Below are 21,349 nucleotides of genomic sequence, written 5' to 3' on the forward strand. Positions count from 1 at the left end.
TTGTGTATTCTACCAACCCGCACTGGAGCAGCGTGGTGGAATAAGCTCCAAACCTTCTCCTCAAAAAAGGGAGCGGAGGCCTTAGCCCAGCAGTGGGACATTTACAGGCTGTTACTGTACTGTATGTTTATTGATTAAAATTTTAATAATATGATCATTCAGTAACTTTTCAAAACAATTAAATTTATATCTAAGTAATAATATGTATCCAAGCTTAGTTGTTTATGGTCAAGATGATATTTCTATTAGGTACAAGAAAAGTTTTAATAATGATCGGAGGCTTGCAATACCTATATTTTTCCACATATAAAGTTTGTGAAAGTTAGGAAATGAGAGATATGAAAAGAACGTACTCACATAAATACCTATTTAAGAAGGATTACTTGCGAAGTTTAGTCTTCGCGTTAGCTCCATAAACAAAGTTCAGACTACATACAGGAAATATATCTTCGTAATTTAGAGCGAGTTGCTTGTTTAATATTATTTTAAAAATTTTATGGTTTAGAAAAATGTTAAAGAAATAGCCTGTAAATGCTCCAATGCCGGCCGTTGTTAATGCCGCCATTTTGAGGAGAAGATAAGGTTTTTTTTATGATTTTCATGACACATGGTAGTTCAACAACCTGAATGTGTCATAATTAATTATTGAAAACACAAATCAAATGAAAATTATAACGATTTTAAATCTAAGCATTGTAATTGTTTTGGAAATGGTGTGTCCTCTAATAATTGGTCATACATATATGGTTTAAATTAAATCATGTGTTGGATGTATTTTATGTTGTATTTTCTGTATTTTCTGTTGGAGATCCTAAAAAATAAATAAATTTAAGTGGTGCTTCCCGCAATCGGTTAAGATTCACGTGCTCTGTCCACTGAGTCATCTCGGCTATACATTGTTATCAAGTAACATATTAGTCCTGTACAGGCTTTAAGAAGTCCGATCCGAACTTGGGATATTACTGTAAATCTCAAAGACAAGCAATTTTATAGTCCGCGAGTATATTGTACGCCAACTAAGGTGCGCTGTCTTTTTATGATATAGGTAGACGAATGGATTAATAACCGGCAGTGGCAACTTTTCTGCTCCAGACTAGCAATAATAATTTCTTTTATGTGGGTGATCCGAGATTTGAATCTAGTTCTTCAGAATAAGCCATGAGACTAATTAGACAATTTGACAGGCTTCGTATTGCCAATATTTCGCTTGATATCACAGACAGCATGAATATCAGTTTTATTATATACTATTCAATTTATTTTCCATGTCATCTTTTTATTTAATAAATAAATGCGTTATTTCTATAAACTATGATCTTTAAAGTTTATGCATAATATTAAAAATAATTAAATACAAAAAAAGAATGTTTATTTGAATTTATCGTGCCGTAAAGTATTTACGCAGTAAGCTGAACAACAATTTCGTTTTTTCAGAGAGAATTTATGCCATGATTAAGTAGGTTTTTAAAAGCCTGTATTTAAAAAAAAGGAATAAAAATGAGATAGCTAAAATATTTACTTAACTTTTTCTAAGCTCTAGAAGAGTTAAATAATTTGAGGAATTAATGCTACTTTTATAATGCTACGTAGAATTATCATATATTTAATTGATGAACTAAGAGCTACATATATGCTTAGGAAAAGGGTGACTTTTTTATTTCAATTTTTAAATTTATTCAAAAATGTTTTTGTTGGATTTAAGATAATTTACTGCGTTTTAAGTTTTAAATAATTTGAAAGAGCAAGCACCTAATTGCAATTTTATTCTGTATGGTATTGTATTAAAAGGCTGTGCTCTTTTAAATGATGGATGGATGTTATACGGTCTTAATGTATCCTAAGTTTAGGTTTAAATTATAATAAATAGCAACAAAAAATTAAAACCAAAATAATATGTTAAAAATAAAACAAAAATAACTAAACATGAATATACGACCATTATATGTCGTAGTCGTAGTAAATATGATTGTAACATACAATAGGGAATGAAGCCTAAGCACCTACCTTCAACAGCTCCAACAGCTTACGTTGACTGGGTCCAATACGTGTCTTTGGTCCTCCTATTCATACGTCTTCCATAGGGTAACAGTTGATGAAGGTACCAGAGTGTCGTCCACACTTATATATATATGATGATAAAACTCACAGGGAATATATATTACAGTTTTTTATGAGAGCGCGTAAAATATCGACCGGTCAGTTCGGATATCAATGACAATAGAATAGTTCAACACATGTGGCGCTGTAGTCGCGCGTCTAACCAATAGGATCGTTTCTCTTCGCTTTCCTTTATTATGAATGAAGAAGATACTCAAACTTATTCCTAATTCATAAATAATAATAAGAAACTAGATAAATCTTGTTTCTAATAATTGTGTTATCTTATAAATTGAAACAAAAATTAATAATCAATTTTGTAGTATAAATTCTGGTCAGAAATTAATTAGCAGTTTATTCCGGTTGATTAATGTCAATTCAAAATTACTTACAAAAACCAATTTTTTATCCACGAAATTTATTAAAATTATTATTTTACTTAATAATTTTTCATCTAGATAACACAGAACTTTTTTTGTTTTTTTTTTTTTCGTTTTAAAAATAAATTATTACTTTTCTATTATGTATAAAAACATGCAATTAAATATTTTTCTTTAACATTATTGATACCACAAACTATCTATTATTTGTTTGTTATTTTCACTATCAATTATTTTCAGTTTTATAAATGTTTTCATAGATGTATTAAAGTTTTGGCATGACTTGGCAGTTAATTTACTCCGACTACATTAGCTTAATGAGCCATGTTTCATAAACTAATTATACTAGATAGCTTCTGTCCGCTTCGGCCAAAATCTATCATAATGTTAAAGTTTTATACCAATTTGTTTCGAAGTTTTTGCGTCAAAAACAAACAAACAAAACGCAGCTCTACATATAAATGCAACCCAATGCACTACGTATAAATTCTCGAATCGTGAATCAAGATCTAAAGTTAGATGTCTAACCTTCAGCTTGGAAGGAAGCCTTGGTTATACCATTGCATAAAAAAGGCGATAGGGCTTGTGTAGAAAATTATAGACCGATATCTGTGACCTCAGTGTTTGGTAAAATATTCGAACTTGTATACCCGTGTATCTTATCACAACTAAAGCAGACCATTATACCGCAAAAACACGGTTTTTTGAGGGCCCGTTCTACAACAAATAACCTTGTTTCGTTTGTTGAAGACCTTACTGAGGCGGTGGTTAGTGGCTTTTGATACAGTTAATCATCAAAAACTGTTTCAAAAACTTGAATCGATTGGTATAACGGGCACTCTTCTTGACTGGTGTGGATCTTATCTCCACGATCGCAAATCAACGGTGGTTATCAATGGCTACGCATCTAACACCTTCATATCTCACTCTGGAGTACCTCAGGGACCCCACCTTTACTGCTTAACATCTTTATTAATGACATTTGTTCATGTTTCAAACATACTAAATGCTATTTATTCGCTGACGATCTCAAGTTGTTTAGACCTGTATCCACTGTTTCAGATGCCATACTTCTGCAAAGAGATTTAAATAGTTTGGTCTCATGGTGTCACATAAACGAAATGAGCTTAAACACAGAAAAATGTTTCACTACACGGTTCACTAAACGAAAAAAAAGAAAAAAACCACTCTCGTTAGATCGTACACCATCAACGGACATTTGCTTTGTTACACATACAATTTGTTTGACAGAGGTGGACAATGTGGGTGATTTAGGCATCATTTTAGACTCTAAGCTGTGATTTCATCTTCATGTGGACACTATAGTAACTAAGGCTTTCAGGGTTTTGGGTTTTGTTTTGCGAAATTGTAGGGATTTTAAAAAGCCTCAGACTAAAATTACTTTATACGCTGCTTTAGTTCGCAGTATTTTAGAATACGGTAGCATTGTATGGAATCCTCAATACGATATTTACAAGAATAGACTTGAAAGTGTACAAAAAATATTCTTATAGCTTTTATCTTATAGTCAAAATTTAGCTAAAAAGCTGCCAAGTTACGAAGATGGACTCTCACATTTTAAGCTTCTTTCTCTTTACGATCGTAGACGCGTCCTCGATAACATTTTTCTATATAAGTTATTGAACGGTACAATCGACTGTAGTTACCTCCTTTCTAAAATTATGATTCGTGCTCCTAAAAAGGCCACTAGACCATCTGTGTATACTCCCTTTGTCGAAAAACTTACTCGCTTCCGTCAGGGGCGCTACTCTCCAATAAACAGGCTCATCATCGATTTTAATAATATCTACAAAACGCTCAATAATATGATTAACAATAAGAAAATGTCAAACGAAGCTCTTATAATTGATATTTTTAATGACAAAATAATTAGTTTCGTAAAAAAATATCGTTTTTTTTCCTCAATAATAATGTATAAATTTTTGTTTTTAACATCTTTTTCTTTATGTATAGATGGTCCTCTTACTTTTGTTGGCTTTTAATCAATAATTAATATTCAAAAAATTTAAATGTTCTCAGATATTTATATGTTTATTTATTTTATACCAATCAAGTGATAATTTTATAATAATTTAATTGTTAATGTCTTTTCTATTTTTTATAAATATTTTGATTTTTAATTTTTTTTTTGTTAACTCGAAATGTTGACATATTTTGCAACACCTATAATTTAGGAGACACTTGATTTGTATAACGTCACGTTTAAAGACTCAATTGTATTTATTAGTGTACTTCTTGTTGGTGTTGATATTATAATAAAATAAAATAAAAATTAAAATTAAAATAAGATAAATACAAAGTGATAAACGATTTCTTGTTACAATTTTTTATATGTTATAAGAAAGCAAATGGGCAAAGGCCAAGGGATTGTAATTGGTCCACACAACCCCTGGACATTGACGATGTAAGAAATACTAATCAGTCCTTACATCGCCAATATTCCACCAACCTTGGAAACTAAGATATTATGTTCGTTGTGCCTGTAGTTACTCTGGATCACTCACCCAGAGTATCGCAGTTTAGCGATAGAATATTTGGTAATTAGGTATAACCAAACGCGTTTGCACAAAACCCTATCGCCTAGTGGTGTTTCTACGAACTGAAGTAACTTACAACGTTAAATATTTATTATGTTAAAAACTATTTTATCTGATAACATTTGGTTGAGCTTTTCGACAGATATATCTGTTGAAATGAAATATCTTGAGTAAATTATTTAAACGATTCGTTTCAAGGTTGCTGAAGCGTTGCTCCGCTCGCCCGCGTCTTACTGAAATCGTACATAATTTTTCTTCTTTCTGTTTGAAATAAACATAGATATTTTAATTTAAAAATTGTTTTGCATTTCGATTTAGGTTAACTTAAGAATGTGTTTAAGTAAAACAAAATAACATTACATTTTACATAAAACGTTTATATCGTAATATTTATATACCTCTACGCACACACGAGTAAAGCCCGGTCGGCATTTTTCTGACATCTTCAAAAATCAACGTCACGAGTAAAACTCATGTATCTCCGTAGGAAAATAGGTTCGGTAGTTTTATAATATTTAGTGATAACACAATTTATAATTGCCACCTGACCCCAGTAATGCTAGTTCTTTATATATAATATTAAGAAATTTTAGGTTATACCACAGCTTGCACAGCAATGAAAAAATCGAATCAGACCGTCATCATATTTATTGTAAACAATAACAGTTGAAAAAAAAGAAACGGCTCACGATGATAATAGCTACTTGGCGATAGAATATTTATGACGAGTGGGCGGTACCTACCTGGACTTGCACAAACCTTATCTTAAAGAAAAGTTTAATGATTTTTAATTGAATAACGAATATAACTTTGAAATTATTTTGAAAAATAACCTTCTATCTACCTTGAATTGACTTTTAGGCGCGCGATTTAATTATCTTATTTATTATTTTATTTCAGTATCTATGTAAGTTGATTATCGAAAAACGATAACTACTGAGTTTTTTTGTCTAGCAGCTTTCAATTTAATATTGTAACGTCATTTTACAAAATAATTAAAAATATAAAAATGCTCGCTCGCAAGAAGCTACTTAAATGAATATATTTTGATTTTATTTCTATGTAGCTATAGGCACAACAGACAACTTAATTTCCAAGGTTGGTTTGCATTTATAGTATTTATTTATTAGTTATTTATAATATTACAAAGATTTTAGTCAATGTAGCGTAATGTTATTTTCAGACGTTTTACAGTCTAACTCTATATCGCAGTTCGAGTTCATCCTTACAGAACGAGTTCACAGGAAATAGCCTCGTTTCTCAGCATCGTACAAGGTTTCTTGATCTTTTTGCATCTCCGCAGCAATTTATAGTACAAGAATATTTTATTTATACAGTTCCTTTCTTTAAGTATACAAAATTCGTACTTAAATAAATATTTATATTCAATCTATCAATTTTTATTCACTTCGTACATTACATTCAATAAATTTTCGAATAATTCTTTATATAAATTTTAATATTGCCATTTTTTTCAAAGTACTTTATAAATGAGTATGAAAAAAACGTATGTTGTATAGATTTGTAGATTGTGTTGAAAAGGCTATAAGCTATATTTAACAAAAATAATTAATTAGCTTTAGTATCTGCTAAAACTATTTTCTAAGTACATTTGTTAAGACCATCACGTTACCGTTAAACTTTTTATGTAGGGGCCAATTTATACATTTAACTTTTTCATTAACGTAAAAGAAAGATTCGACAAGTTTTCTATAGATAAAAATTTAAAATTTCGAACTAGTTCTATAGGTAAAATTTAACTGGCAATTAATAAATTGTTTCTTATTAACGTAATCAATAAGCGTATAACAATCTATGATGTGATATATTAAGTGATGTCGAGCATTTCTCAAAATAATTACCGCCAAGTAATAAAAGTAAGTCGATCACCGGCCTTTTATTTCCTATTATTAAAAAAAAAAAAACAAATTGTAAGTATTCTGAAGTATTTATTTACAATTATCAAATACAATATTATTTACATTATTTATTTAGTGCCCGTAGTATCTACAAACGATCCCTGTACAAAAAACATTTTAGGATATGCCTGATATTGACATCAAACACCTTAAATTGAGCTCTTAAAGTCCAAAACTAAACACAAACAATATCAGGTAGGGTGTTACGGTCACCAACGGGGCGATGAGGGGAGCGGGTGAACGAGGAACTCTTTCGTCAGACATAACGCTGGATGCGACAACGACACGGCGCCCGCTCGATCCTTCATTCCTCGTTTCATCTGCTGCTGATACACTGCTAACCTCTGGTGGAACACAGTTCGGCAATTTGACCTAAAAATATATATTAGTATTATAATATTGTTTGCTAAATGGCGAGATGGTATAGTGGGACGATCTTAACTGATTGTGGATTCGAACCTGGGACAACACCACTGAGATTAATGCATGTACTTCATTTATTTTTACAATACGTCTCGTGCTCAGCATTGAAGGTAAATATCATGAGGAAACCTGCATATAGCATATAAATCTACCACATGTGCAAGTTTCAGCGGCATGTAATAAACTCCAAAACCATATAACTTACCTGTGGTTTTGTATAATTGAAAATCGATTCTTGACATCGTCGTGCTTGGTGCGCGAGGCATGCGGCGTATGCAATGGCGTGAGGGATATAGCTTTGTTCAACCACTCCAGCAAATAAAACCGTCGCCATTGGACCTAAGAAAATAGTACGCCCTTAACATATTTTTTTATACTTACTCTTCTAATATATGTAGTTTTCGAGACAACAAATTTATTATTATATTTTATAATTATATATTTATTATTATATATTATATTATTTATAGGTATTTGAATAAATTTTACATTTTAAAATTGGTATCGTCCTTGGAATCGTATAATTGGAAGAAACGTTCAGTAGGTGGTAGAAATGCAGTTATATTTCCGTCACAAAAATAACTTTAACATAATTTAAAAGTGAAGTAATGAGGGCCTTTATGCCTAGATAAATCTGAAATTAAGCTTGACCTTATAAATTCATGAGGATAAAGGTCAAGCTGATCTTCAATTATATACTACTCCACGCAGTCAGGAACGGATACTTGTAACGAATAAGACTTGTTCGTAAAATAAACATTATGAATAATAAATTATTTATTTTGTTTTTTAGAATATTCAAGGAAATTTTTACAATGAATAGATTACCTAAGGCATAAATTGGTACATCTTCGCCTCCATGTGTCGCCCATTGTCTTGGTACTGCTGCAGCGTGAACTGCATCAGCTGGAGTGCTGGTACCATTTAAGGGAAGAGCTCGAGGTTCCGAATGGCCTGGTCCAGTTCCATATAATAAGGTAGTGTATCTTAAGCCATCAATATCTGATACAACAGTATCAGCACCTACAAAATATTATATAACTTTTAGTATTTGTGATTATCTGTATAAGAAACAATTCATAATAATTAAAAATAAAACATAAAAATGCAATACAAGTTTCATAAAACAGAAAGTCATTATAATAAATGCTGACCTAAAATAGGGTGTCCCCTAGGTGTGGCTTGCCCCCCAAAAGTCATTACATGGCCGTGGTCAGCGGTCACTACAATGAGGGTTTCTGCCGGGTTAACTTTTTCCAACGCCGCTAATAACGCCGTTTCCAACTCTAACGTTTCATCGAGTGCTCTATAGGGATTATTATAATGATGAGCGTGATCTATTCGTCCACCTAAAAGTGAATACAAAATTTTAAAAAAAGAATGCTTATTAACTTTTCATTATACCATTATTTGTTTTTATTATAATTATTTATTCTGCATCATGCAACGCAAATTTATGTTAATGTATTCCAAATAGGGTTTTGCAAATTAACTCAATTACGAGATTAAACATAGAAAACTTCTACTTATTGCAAGTAATAAGTAATAAAATTTTAGTTCTTGCATATGTAATCAATTCCATAATTGAATACAATGTCAGTAAAAAAAATTATTAGAATACTTTGTCTTAAAGGGTTGCAGGGTTTTTTAACCCGAAAGAGTATATGTCAAAAATGAAACGGACATTGATAATATGTCAAATTTAATATACCAATGCATCATTTATTCATTTATTTCATACCTTCTAGAAGTAAGAAGAATCCTTTGTCGTTCTTCGTCAATATTGCAAGTGCGACACGAGTCATGTCTGCTAGGGAAGGGTCGTCAGCTTTCACAGTTGTGCTGGCAGCTGTACCTTCCTCTGTATCTAGCACGGCTCCTCTTTCCGCATTAAACTCCATGTGAGAATATTCGAATAGACCTGTGTTACAAAATAAAATAAATTTACATAAAAAATAAACAACCGAATTTTAAAATGTTATTGTTTTCAATTTCTTTGAAGTAATGTTTAAAAGTACTATATATAAAATTATTTATATATAAATATTATACTACCTAATGTAAGTCTAGGTTATCACTTTAGCACAAATATAAAAAGTAACAGCGATTAATTGTCCCACAGCTGGGCTTAAGCCTCCTGTCCTTATTGGTAGGCTTGAGGCTTAACCACGCTGCTTCAAAGTGAGTTGATGGATACACGCGCGATGTTTTCTTCATCGCCAAGTACGAGATAAGTTATAAACGCAAATTAAGCACATGAAAATTCAGTGGTGTTTGCCCAGATTCGAACTAAGAATCATCTCATTAAATTAGGATTCTCGTTTTGAAACTGAGGCATAATATAACAAAATTAAATCAACAAAAACGATTCAACGATTTAGCAAAGATTTTGTGTTTAGGACACAAAACCTTTAAAAATCACAAAGGAAAGAAAAAACCAGAATTGATAACAATTTTAATTATATTCATAAAACATTTTTTAATTATCGAATAAATGCTGACTGCCGTAACACCGGACCGTGCGGTAATGCTTGCATGAGAAATTCATGATAAGATAAAAAATAACGTAAATATTTACCTAATTAATTTACTGCGCTGTTGAGTTAAATACATACCGCTGTTTTATTACAAACACAGATAAATGAATATTATGCTTAAACTTATATTCTCACGTTAGTGTTTTTTTTTAAATATATTTGGTAGGTAGACAGGCAAACGGGTCACTTGAGTGACCTTGGGACTAATACATTTTGTCCCTTATCTCATAACTCTTCACACACAACAAAACAATATTAAAGTATTGTTGTGTTCTGTGCGAAGTAAAACTTACCTATGTGGGCTTGCACAAAACCCTTCCACGAAGTTCATATCAATATAAAGGTTCTTCTTACAATGCTTAATTTATCTATATTTATATAATTAAAGCTACAGATATGGATTGTTTAAGCGCCTTAATTTCAGGATGCAGTAGACAGAAAATTTGTTATTATTATTTATTTGTTAAAGTTATATTTCAGTTCTATCAGATCTAATTTGAAAGTTTATTTTTGAGGTAGATAGTATTTTTATTTAGAAGGGTTATAAAACATCACGTTAGTGCCCATGGGAGCAGATCAGTCAAGTTTAAAGGTGGTGAAACCGCACGGAGCAGCTCAGCATGGTTGTATAATGCAGTTATCTCAGACATTTTATGTTATTTTTAACATATATATACATATACAAATTAAAATAACAATACAGATACAGAGTACTTGAAATCTTAATTAACAATTATTAATCTTAATTTAATAATAATCAAAATGAATTTAGAATGAATATAAATAATTTGAAAGGTAATCTTTGTATTAAAGAATTCAATATTTATATCGTAAATTTGAATATTTAAAATAAATTAGCTTTTTAATCTCAAATAAAAACATTATTTTTTAAAATCATAAATATAAATGTTAAAACTATAAAAAATAGAAACGTAAGTAGTTAAAAACGTGGTTGTTTTATATATTAATAACTCCGTGATAGATGTATTTTTATTTAGGTATTTAAGAAAATTAATTTTAACTGAAAGCTCCTTTAAGCCTCTTAAGATTTGATATTTATTTATATCTGTAAAACTTATTTATAGAAAAAGAAAGATCTTTTCAAGACAACCCCACATGAATACATGTATTGCATAACACATCGAACAATCACTAATTATATATGTATTTATAATTAGTGATTATCCGATGATGAAAAATTAATACTTGCCTAATTTTGAGCCTATACAGGTGAGGTATTACAGGTGTAAAACATTGGAGTACTACCCACTTTCTTTTTTTTATTATAGGTAGACGGACAAGCATGTGGGCCACCTGATGGTAAGTGGTCACCAACGCTCATAAACATTTGCAATGTAAGAAATGTTAACCATAGCTTACATCGCCAATGTGCCACCAACTTTGGGAAATAAGATGTTATGTCCCTTGTGCCTGTAATTACACTGGCTTACTCAACCTTCAAACCGGAACACAACAATACCAAGTACTGCTGTTTTGCGGTAGAATATCTGAAGAGTGGGTGGTACCTATCTAAAATAGCTTAGACAAAGCCCCACCACCAGTAAATAGAAAAAATAAATAAATAGATCCTACCTTCTTTAGCGAATGTCTTCGTAATAATAAAAGCATTACACCCACTTTTCAATACCGTATGATTTTTTGTTATAAAATGGTTATTTTTTTAACCTTTAACATTCCTGTATAACCTTTTAGGTATAAATATCTCACAAACTACAAGTTCATGGATCATAATATGACTTCGGGTACTTTTAAATCCGTTATGAAAAAGTAAGTATTTTACATCAGTATATTATAGTTATATATACGTTGATAGACGTATAGTATATTAGTCTTAAAGTGAAAGAGCTTAATTTTTTTATATACATTGAGAAAACATATATATATATATATATCGACTCGATTTCATTTGAAAACCATTAGTTTTCTCTTGCTCTTTTCATCGTCTCTCTTGTCTCTCTCGTCATAAATTCTATAGATTTGAACAAATATTGACTTCCCAGCTATAAATCTTAGGAAATTAAAACTAGGCATGGAGGTTACTTATCTACAGAAACAATAGCGTAAAATTGAATTTTCAAAAATTTATTACCGACATTATGAAAGATGGTTGTATTAAAATCACTTCTTTGTATAACTAAATATAGGAGGTTTGTAGTTCAAACGATATTTTCAGTCAGCTTTTTAGACATTAGTCAAAATGTAATATATAAGGAAATAAATTATACTAGATGTTTGCGAGGCCATCAAATATTAAAAGTAAAATATGGTTTTAATTTTAAAGCATTTTAAAACCGGCTAAGTGTACGTCGGACTTGCGCACCAAGGGTTCCGTACAACATCTAGGTATGTAATTAGTTCTTCCATCACGGGAACTAAGTCGAAGTTGAGGATGAAACTTTGCCGTTGGAAAATCGACAGTTGTCTCCATACATAGGTCACGGTTAGTTTACCAACTCCAAATGAGTTTGCAATCATAAAAAAATATATGTGTCGTAACTACAAATTTTCGGTTTTTGGATAACGGATACAATTTCATAAAAAAAACCGATCTGTCTAGTAATTGGGAATTGCAATGTTAAAATAGCCTACACAACAGGAGATGAGACGAAAGCGACGAGTCACCTTCCGACTTACGCATGTAATGACCGGTCACGGTTGTTTTGGAGAATACCTGTGTAAGATCGGACGCAAATCGTCGGCCATGTGCCACCACTGTGGTGCGCACCGGGACACCGCTCAGCATATGCTAGAGACGTGCCCCGCGTGGAATGTGGAGAGGGAGATCCTGGTGCGCGAAGTCGGACAAGACCTGTCCCTGCGAGCAATCGTGTCGGCGATGCTCCGCAGGGAATTGATCACGATCCACGATCCCGCAGCCTCTCCGATCCGTGCCGAGGGCGGCCATCGCAGTGGTTTTAGTGGGTAAGAATCTCACATAACCCAATTCCCCCCACCCCCCCATGGGAGCTGGGTACCTTAAAAAAAAGCTACCCAACAGAAAGCTTACATTTTTCCAGCAAGAAACATGGCTAGTATTATTATTAAAAAATTCAAAATATCATCATTCGAAATTGCATCGAAATCAGCTTAGCCATTTTAGCAAGTGGTATTTTTCCATTCAACGTTACTCGTCGATCAATATTTTATCATGCAAAAAACGTTTCTGTTGCTAGGCGAAAATAAAATCTACCAAATATCTGCATTTATATTAATACGGATTAACATTTTAATCCCAAGTCATAATTCCTAAGCGTAATTCCCGACTTATAATAATTTAAGAGGATTTTGCAGTAGACAGATGAGATTATACAGTTAACATGCTCTGACCAACTCGCGGTAACTCAAACATAATAAAATAGTATCAACGATGATTACGCGGTTTCATTTAAATTATTACGCGGCTAAAGTGAAAATACTGCATCAGTACGAAATATATTTTCATTGCGTCTAAATAAAATAAAATTGAATATCGTTTCATTTATAACATTAAAATTAACATGAATATTTTGCTTTATATCTTGCAGAATTGTAAATCGTTTTTTTTAATATGTTTTAGTTTAAAATATTTAAATGTTAATATCATTTTGTTTTAGGTTTTGTGATATTTTTAATTATTAAATATAATAATTTCATTAATAAATAGTAGTATACATCGTGAATGTATAAAACATTTTAATACCGTATTTTAAATGAAAAATCATTCCTTTACTATCTAAAAGTAAAATTAAATAGAATAAAGTTAATATAAATACACTCAAAATGTATGTTGACCCAGGAAAAAATCATTAAAAAGCGATTTCAGCGCTGTACACATTTTAAGCTATTTTGATTCGCTCCGTCCATTTTAACAACCGTCATCTTGAGTTTCTTAACTGTAACAAGTTCCGTGCAACTAGTTATCTTCTGACAGTAGTTAAGCTGTTTGTTCAGCTGAAGATATTACTTCATGAATTTCGACTTTGTTTATCGTAATAAGCATGTCTTCTTTCAGACTATTTGCATTAAATTGTTACATGTTGTTTATTTTTTTCCATTACCATGTTTAAATTTTGATTAATTCTCAAAATATACACAAAAAACAAATATGGCGGGCGATGTGTTATATATATTTGCGCTATATATTTTGACTGCCTCGTTGATCTAGTGGCTAGATATAAGACAGATTCCGATGTCCGGAGTTCAAAGACCGGGTCGGGCGGTCAGTTGATACCCAGTTATTGGATTTTTCTGTTTAAGATTCTAAGTAGCAGCCCGGACTGCGATATTAGAAGTGTACACTTCCGTGCCTTGGTAAGCACTTAAAGCCGTTGGTCCCGTGCCTAAGCTCTTTCCGATGGTGCCAGATTTCGGTTTATGAGAGTGAGAAATTACAGTGTGCGTTTGAGTACACGCTTGTGCGCTATAATATGACCAGCGCGTCTGGCTAGTCTCCCTTGAGATTGATCGTTGCGACCGACATCGGTCGGGTCATCATCATCATTAATTGTCCTTTTTTTAAGTCAATCGTCACTACTAGATTCCCAGTAAGAGATCGCTATTAGTGATACCACCGCCTTTGTATGCCATTTTAGTATCTATTTATCCGGAAACCTTATTATAATTGAGTGCAATAAAGTTTTAATCTATCTGAACCTCATAAATAAAGTCATTTTATTGAACGTTACCATATGTTGTTTATGACAATATATTTATATCTATTTTCATTGGACGTTAGAGTAATTTCTAAAAGTAAAGCCATAAAGCCCTCAAATAGCGAACCATTTTCATTGGCCGATAGAAATAGATTCGATATGTGGGAAGCTTTTTAAAACGCATTACATTTTATTGTCCATGGATAGTTTCGCCGTTTGCGTGGAACCCTAGCTATCTGTGTTTCAACCGTCTTTCTGAAAGGCTAATTTCTCTAGTTGTTATCCCGCTTACAGGAATTTCTCGAATGTCGTGACCAAGTATTACTTTACCTTTAGCAATAAAAATTACTAAAGTCGTTTATTAAATTCCATATGCCAATAACGGTCATACTACTTGTCTCAATTTTTTGACATACTTGCTGGCCTAATAGAGAAAAAGAATAGACTCTCCTTTGGAGGAGAGGGTCTGGAACTAATTCCACCATACCGATCCAATACGGGTTCTTGTATACAAATGTGACAGATTTTTATCGGGAATATGCAAGTTTACCTTCACAGCCATGCATTAGATGACTTATAAATCCCATGATGATTTATAAATTTATCAAGCACATGGAAGTTCAGTGGTGTTCGGGTTTGAACCTACAATTATCGGTGAGGGTTCACGTGTTCTAAGAACAAGGCATCTCTTTAAAAAAAAAAAAACTTTTACATTATACACACAACCTTGTAATATAATGCCAACATGAAAGTAAAGCTACCCACTACACCGAGGGAATAAATATAAAATATAATAAGCTGACCACACTTATTGTTTAACCGTGAACAAGTTCAGTTTATATTACAACCATAATTATGTGGATACGTTTCTGTACCAGTAATGAACAATGCTTAGCAACATATGAAAATACTTTGTTGCATTTAAAAAAAGTAATATAAACTTTAACGAGAACAACTGAAATCGTGAATGAAAAACAAAATACCGTGATGACATAGATAAGGTCTCAAAGGCCAAGTAAATAAGAAATTGCGTAATCAGAATATAATGACAAATATTAGAATTAATTATGTTGATATTGGATTTAGGATTTGGAATCCAAAATACATTGTTCTTCTTATCTACCAGTGCGAAGCTTGAACGACAGCTAGTTCATCTGGTGGTAGGACTTTGTGTAGGCCCGTTGGGTGGGTACCACCTACTCATCAGGTAAGTGAGACACTGTAACTACAGCAAGGGTTATATCATCTCACGTTCCCAAGGTTGGTGACGCATTGACGACGTAAGAAATGGTTATTGTTTCTAACCTCGCCAATGTCTATGGGCAGTGGTGACCACTTACCATCAGGTGGCCCATTTGCTCGTCCGCCTACCTATAACATTAAAAAAAGTTATTTATAAATTTAAATAATGTCATTTTAATCGTATTTAGCTAAAAGTAGATTAAAAATCCTATTTTATTTTTATGCCAATTTAATTTTTTTTTTATATAATAAATCAATAACATAACATCTCATGTAACTCAAACCATGCAATATTAATTTAAAAAAAATCAAACAACATAAGTCAGTTTATAAATCACTAGTGGGTAAACGCTTTAAAATTTATTTATTTGAGCCGCTTGGTAAACATAAATGTAGGGAAATGTGATCCTACCTAAAGGTTTTACTGCCGAGCACGATATGAATATCATTATAAGCACAAATTAAGCATTTAAAATTCAGAGGTGTTTTTCCGTATTAGAATTTGATCGAAAATATTTTAATATGGCCTTTTATCATAAGCTAAAAAAATTATGTGAGTCAAAATTTTCATTTTTATCCATATATAAAATATCTGATTTTCTACTTTGATCATTTTGCTTTAATAACGTGAAAACAATTTGATGTTAGAAAAGTTTTAAATGTATGTATAAATAAAAATGTTACGGAGGAACTTGTTAATATCGATAGAATACGGTAGATAATCGTTTGTTTTTATATAAAGCTAAAGTTTATCCTCGCGGGATGCAGTTGAACTGTTTCAAATTCTTTGTCTTTTGTTTAAAATGAATAATTCACCGCTCATTTATTGTTCGAGAACTTATTTTGAATAGTTGGAAGCGTTTTCCTCTATCTCCGTTTAAATTTAAGATCTCTTACGTTCTAAAGGAACTTCAGTATAGTTAATTCCACTTTGTATTTTCTTTTCATAATTTTCTCGAATATGGAAAAATAACTTTTGAAAATTCTAAAGATATTATTAAAGTTTTTGTATTAGTTTCATGAAGAAACATATATTTTTCTGAATGTATTTTTGGTCATCATAAAAACATAATAATATATTTTATATAAGTTTTACTATGGATGCTGTTTATAGAACATATTCCTAAAAGGGAAAAACCAACGTATAAAAGTATTGGGAATCTTGTAATGCAATTAAAATGGAGCTGAGCAGGACACCTGGTTCAGAGATAAGACAGATGGAGCAAAGCTTTAACTCAATGGCTTCCAAGAATATACATAGAAGGATTGAACCTCTCGTTCGATGAAGTGCCCTTTGTGCACGGACATGGGTCGTCCTTCGGCTCACCGTCTTGGCGCCAAAGGGTGTTGCCTAACGAAGGGAAGGAGGAAGAACAAGACAGACGGAGACGGAGGAGCGGGAACGGGAAAGAGCCGATCCTGCTTGGTGGAGATGACGTCGGCGTTGTCTCGGCCCTCTCAGAGCTCCAACAGCCGGAGCTCAAAAGATAGAGCGTAACCCTGGGGCCTTGGATGCGTGTGGTAAGGGGTTTTATTTCAGACGGCTCTGAGGAGGATGACAGCCGGAATGGCCTTGCGCTGCCATACGCACTAGCGAGAAGTGTGGGGGGCGAGATTACCTTCGCCCCCTGAGGAGAGCTCCGCCGAGCCACGAGTGGACCGAAGTACGGGAGAGGCCGCGGATGCGTAATATCAACACGATCCCGCTGCCTCTCCGATCCATGCCAAAGACGGCCATTGCAGTGGTTTTAATGAGTAAGAATCCCACATAACCCCGTAGACCCCCCCCCCCCCATGAGAGCTAGGTACCTTTCTAAAGGTTTCCACTGCGTGAAAAAAAAGTGCAGAACCGTGAGGAGGAAACACAAACAAAAGGAGGCCTATACCCAGCTGTGGATGAAATTTGGATGCAGATGATAAAGCTTCACAACAAAACTATTTTGATATCCTATGTATTTCCTTTTTTTGACTTATTATATACTAATAAAAAAAGTTGTATTAAACATATATTTTTTTAAACTCGCCTCTTCTAACATATTTCAATAATATGGACAGGTCCTAGCGTGTGTGACGTCACAATGATAATTTATATGTAATAGTCTATTCATTTTCGTTCTCATCATTAACAACTTAACAATATGACGTAACAAACATTCGTGATGTATTTTGTTGTCACTTGATTTTTTTAACAATAATTTATGAATTTATATGTATTTGTATATAACGAATCCATTTTTTTACTTACGCATGTGCATAAAATTTATGCAGTGTATAGAGATAAAATTGAATAAATTTTTATTCCAATACCCAATTGCATAATTTCTCTATTCATTTCCTACTTGTTCATAAGTCCGAAACGTAAAATTTATTTTTACAACAAATTTTCATTTCATAATCATAATAGTAGCGTATAAGCCATATAAAAGTAAAAATACAATATTTAATGAATAAAAAACTGGATCAGATTGAATTTCCTTTTGGATTAGGAAAATTTTATTACGTTTGATAGTTTTATTTTTATATGCAAAATCAATAAATGAAAACCGTACGCTATCTGGTCAAAGACTAGTAAAGAGTACACGTGAAATCACTAGGATATTATTAGGTCCTTACATATGAAATTGGCGTTTTGTACGGGATGAATATAAAGTCATTTTTTTTTTGTAAAATATATTCAATTAATCAAAGCATGCACCATTGTTATCATTGCCTTTTTGCCATCTCATGGGGGCGAGAATCAATAAACTCTTTGAAGGCGGTTTGGACTGCCGCATCGGAGTTGAATTATTTTCCTTGTAAGAAGTTGTTCAAATTCCAGAAAAAATGGTAATCTGTTGGAGCTTGTTGTCCGGGAATTACGGTGGATGTCACAGACATTCCAATTCTAACTCATTTAACTTAGTGGTTATTTGTTGTGCAGTGTGTGGTCTTGCGTTGTCGTGAGCAGCAGTGGCCTAGAGCGATTGACCAATCTCAGTTGTTTAGCAGCTAGTTCATCCTTCACGGTTTGCAGTTGCTGACAATAGATATCTGCCGTAATCGTTTGGTCAGATTTTAGAAAGCTGTAGTGAAGGACACCGGCGCTAGTCCAGCAAACACTCACAAGCAACTGTTTCTGAGTCAAATTTCGTTTAGGGCAGGATTTGGCTGGGTCTCCAGAGTTCAGCCATTGTGACGATTATCGAACAATATCCACTTTTCAACACAAGTAATTGGTTGAGCAAAGTAACACAGCAGTCGACGCGTGTTTGCAAGTTCGATTCACTCAATACATGAGGTACCCATCGTTCAAGTTTTTTTATTTTCCGGATTTGCTTCAAGTGGATTAATATAATTTTATCACTTACCCCGAAACCTGCCGCTATCTCTGAAGTGCTTTGTGATGGATCCACTTCCACAATAGACTAGAATAGTTGAAACCAAAAACGTACCGTGCTTTCTTTTGCGGCACTATACCGGCAATATACCGATATTTCATGTTTTCCATTGTGCGGTAATAAGCGACGTCAAAGAAAAAAATAATGAGAAAAAGACAAATGAATAACTGTTTCCAAAACTCAAATGTACCAACTGAATGAATTTATAAATTTGAATTTGGAATTCTTAACCAAAGAGGAGATATTTCAGATCAAAGTGGTCAGTACGACAAAATGCTAATTTCATATGTAAGGACCATATAGAATATATATATGTAACTTTTTATATAAAATAATCATTATTCAATAAGTCTTTATTTCAGCCCACGTGGGTAAGTATCCCTACTCATCGGATATTCTACTATTAAACAGCGATAGGTACTTATTATTGTACAGTGTAACGGGCACAAGGTACAGCTAAGTTTATAAAGGTAGTGATGCATTGGTGATTAAAGAACGGTTTTTATTTCTTACAGTACCAATGATTATTGGCAGTAATTACCAATTATCATCAGGTGGCATTTACCCGCCCACCCCTTGTTTTAGTTTTTTTCAGTAAAAGTTTTTTTTTTTTTTTGCGCTGGCTATAACTTAACATAAAATATTTTATTGTTATATAATAAAATAGCGCTTTGCAACAACTTAGCGGCTTCGCTCCCGTCACATTTCAAAATTGCTAAATACCAATTTTCCTACCTCTTTTTACAAAATGAAAGATTTTCATACAAACTTTCATCACCTTCATCACTACCTTAGGTGTTAAATACTTAGTACTTTGTATTTTAGCCTAGTCTTCTTTGTAAGCAAAATTTCATAGAGTTGTGCGTTTATATGCCCGTCAGTCGGTTATTCTTTTTTATATATAGATAAACTAAAGAAAATCACCTTTGTTTTACTCACCTAATAAATAGTCGACTGTCCTTGGATCTAACTTAGCTAGTTGTTCCCGTGAATGTATGTATTGCGCTCGCAGTCGCCTCCTCTTTTTTTCTCTCGCCCAATCCTCTGCTAAGTTCCTACCATCTAGTCTTCTTCCTTCTCTATTTGGATGCTCAGGATCAGTGGTTATCGTTGGGAGAAAATGACGTCTCCCTCCGCCCATTATCACCTGTCAAAAATTTTATGGAAACAAAATGGGATATCTAACTACTTGAACGCTTAGTTGCTTATAATTAAAACGGCCATTGCTCTAATTAATCTGAATATGTATCAGAAAGTAGTTTTAACTTCGTATAACTTTGCATTGTTATATTAATATATGATATACACCATAATTATGTATAATACTTGTATACGACATTACGAAAAGATAACGATAGAAGCCGTAATTTCCTAAAAACTTTCAAACTAATTTCAATAATTGTCTGTCTTAAGTGAAACCGAAACATGTTATTCTACGTTCTCAATGGAGAATGATTAAATATGCAAGTGATATTATAGTGCCCAATTCCTTCACTTTCATGGTCTAATAACAGTAAACCAACATGCTCTAAGGTATCAGGACATCATGCTATATCATATCAGATCATGAGAATGGAGTGTCTTCCATCTTTCAAACTTCTGGCTGATACTGAGTATTACCTAACTAATCCTTTCTACAAAAGCCATTCAATAACAATTTACATCACATAATCAGCATTAAATACAAAAATTTGTAAATAAAGAGTAAAAATGTGAAAATCGAATCCACGGTCTTCGAAACAAAACGCAAACGTTTCTCACTTATTTGTTGTTTTTTTCTGAGCTCCATTATACATATAACTGACCTTTACTGTAAAATTGTTTGATAGTCATTAGCCCGCATGTGCATGTGCATGTGCATGGGAGGGGAGGGTAGTAAGTGCCAAGTACCCTATATCCCTTTCCGTATCATATATGCAAAATTTCATGATCGGTTGAATCCTTAAGACGAGAAAGCGTAACAAACAAACAAATGAACAAACTCACTTTCACATTTATAATATTAATTTTAATTTCTAGTATTATAAGTTTTAAGCTTTACGATAGAAAAATTCAATTGTGATGTCGAACAAAGAACTATTTCATAAAATGCGACCTCAATCCGCTTTTTACTTTCTCATGTAGAAAAAAGGTTATTGGAAAAATAATTACCTTACCCTACATC

General features: G+C 32.7%; 1 protein-coding gene across 1 annotated transcript in view; it reads right to left on the bottom strand.

Annotated features, from left to right (window-relative positions):
* Window positions 1-7,036: 7,036 nt before the first annotated feature.
* The window catches only part of LOC126772488 (alkaline phosphatase-like), a 78,696-nt gene continuing 64,383 nt past the window's right edge, over window positions 7,037-21,349 (bottom strand). The window contains exons 7-12 of the mRNA XM_050492877.1: window positions 20,125-20,332; window positions 9,119-9,298; window positions 8,532-8,726; window positions 8,206-8,400; window positions 7,583-7,716; window positions 7,037-7,326 (exon numbers count right to left, since the gene is read on the bottom strand). Coding sequence (XP_050348834.1) covers window positions 7,117-7,326; window positions 7,583-7,716; window positions 8,206-8,400; window positions 8,532-8,726; window positions 9,119-9,298; window positions 20,125-20,332 — 1,122 coding nt within the window. The 3' untranslated portion in view covers window positions 7,037-7,116. The remainder of the gene's footprint in view (window positions 7,327-7,582; window positions 7,717-8,205; window positions 8,401-8,531; window positions 8,727-9,118; window positions 9,299-20,124; window positions 20,333-21,349) is intronic.

Source organism: Nymphalis io, chromosome 12, assembly GCF_905147045.1.
Source record: "Nymphalis io chromosome 12, ilAglIoxx1.1, whole genome shotgun sequence".
Taxonomy (NCBI): Eukaryota; Metazoa; Arthropoda; class Insecta; order Lepidoptera; family Nymphalidae; genus Nymphalis; species Nymphalis io.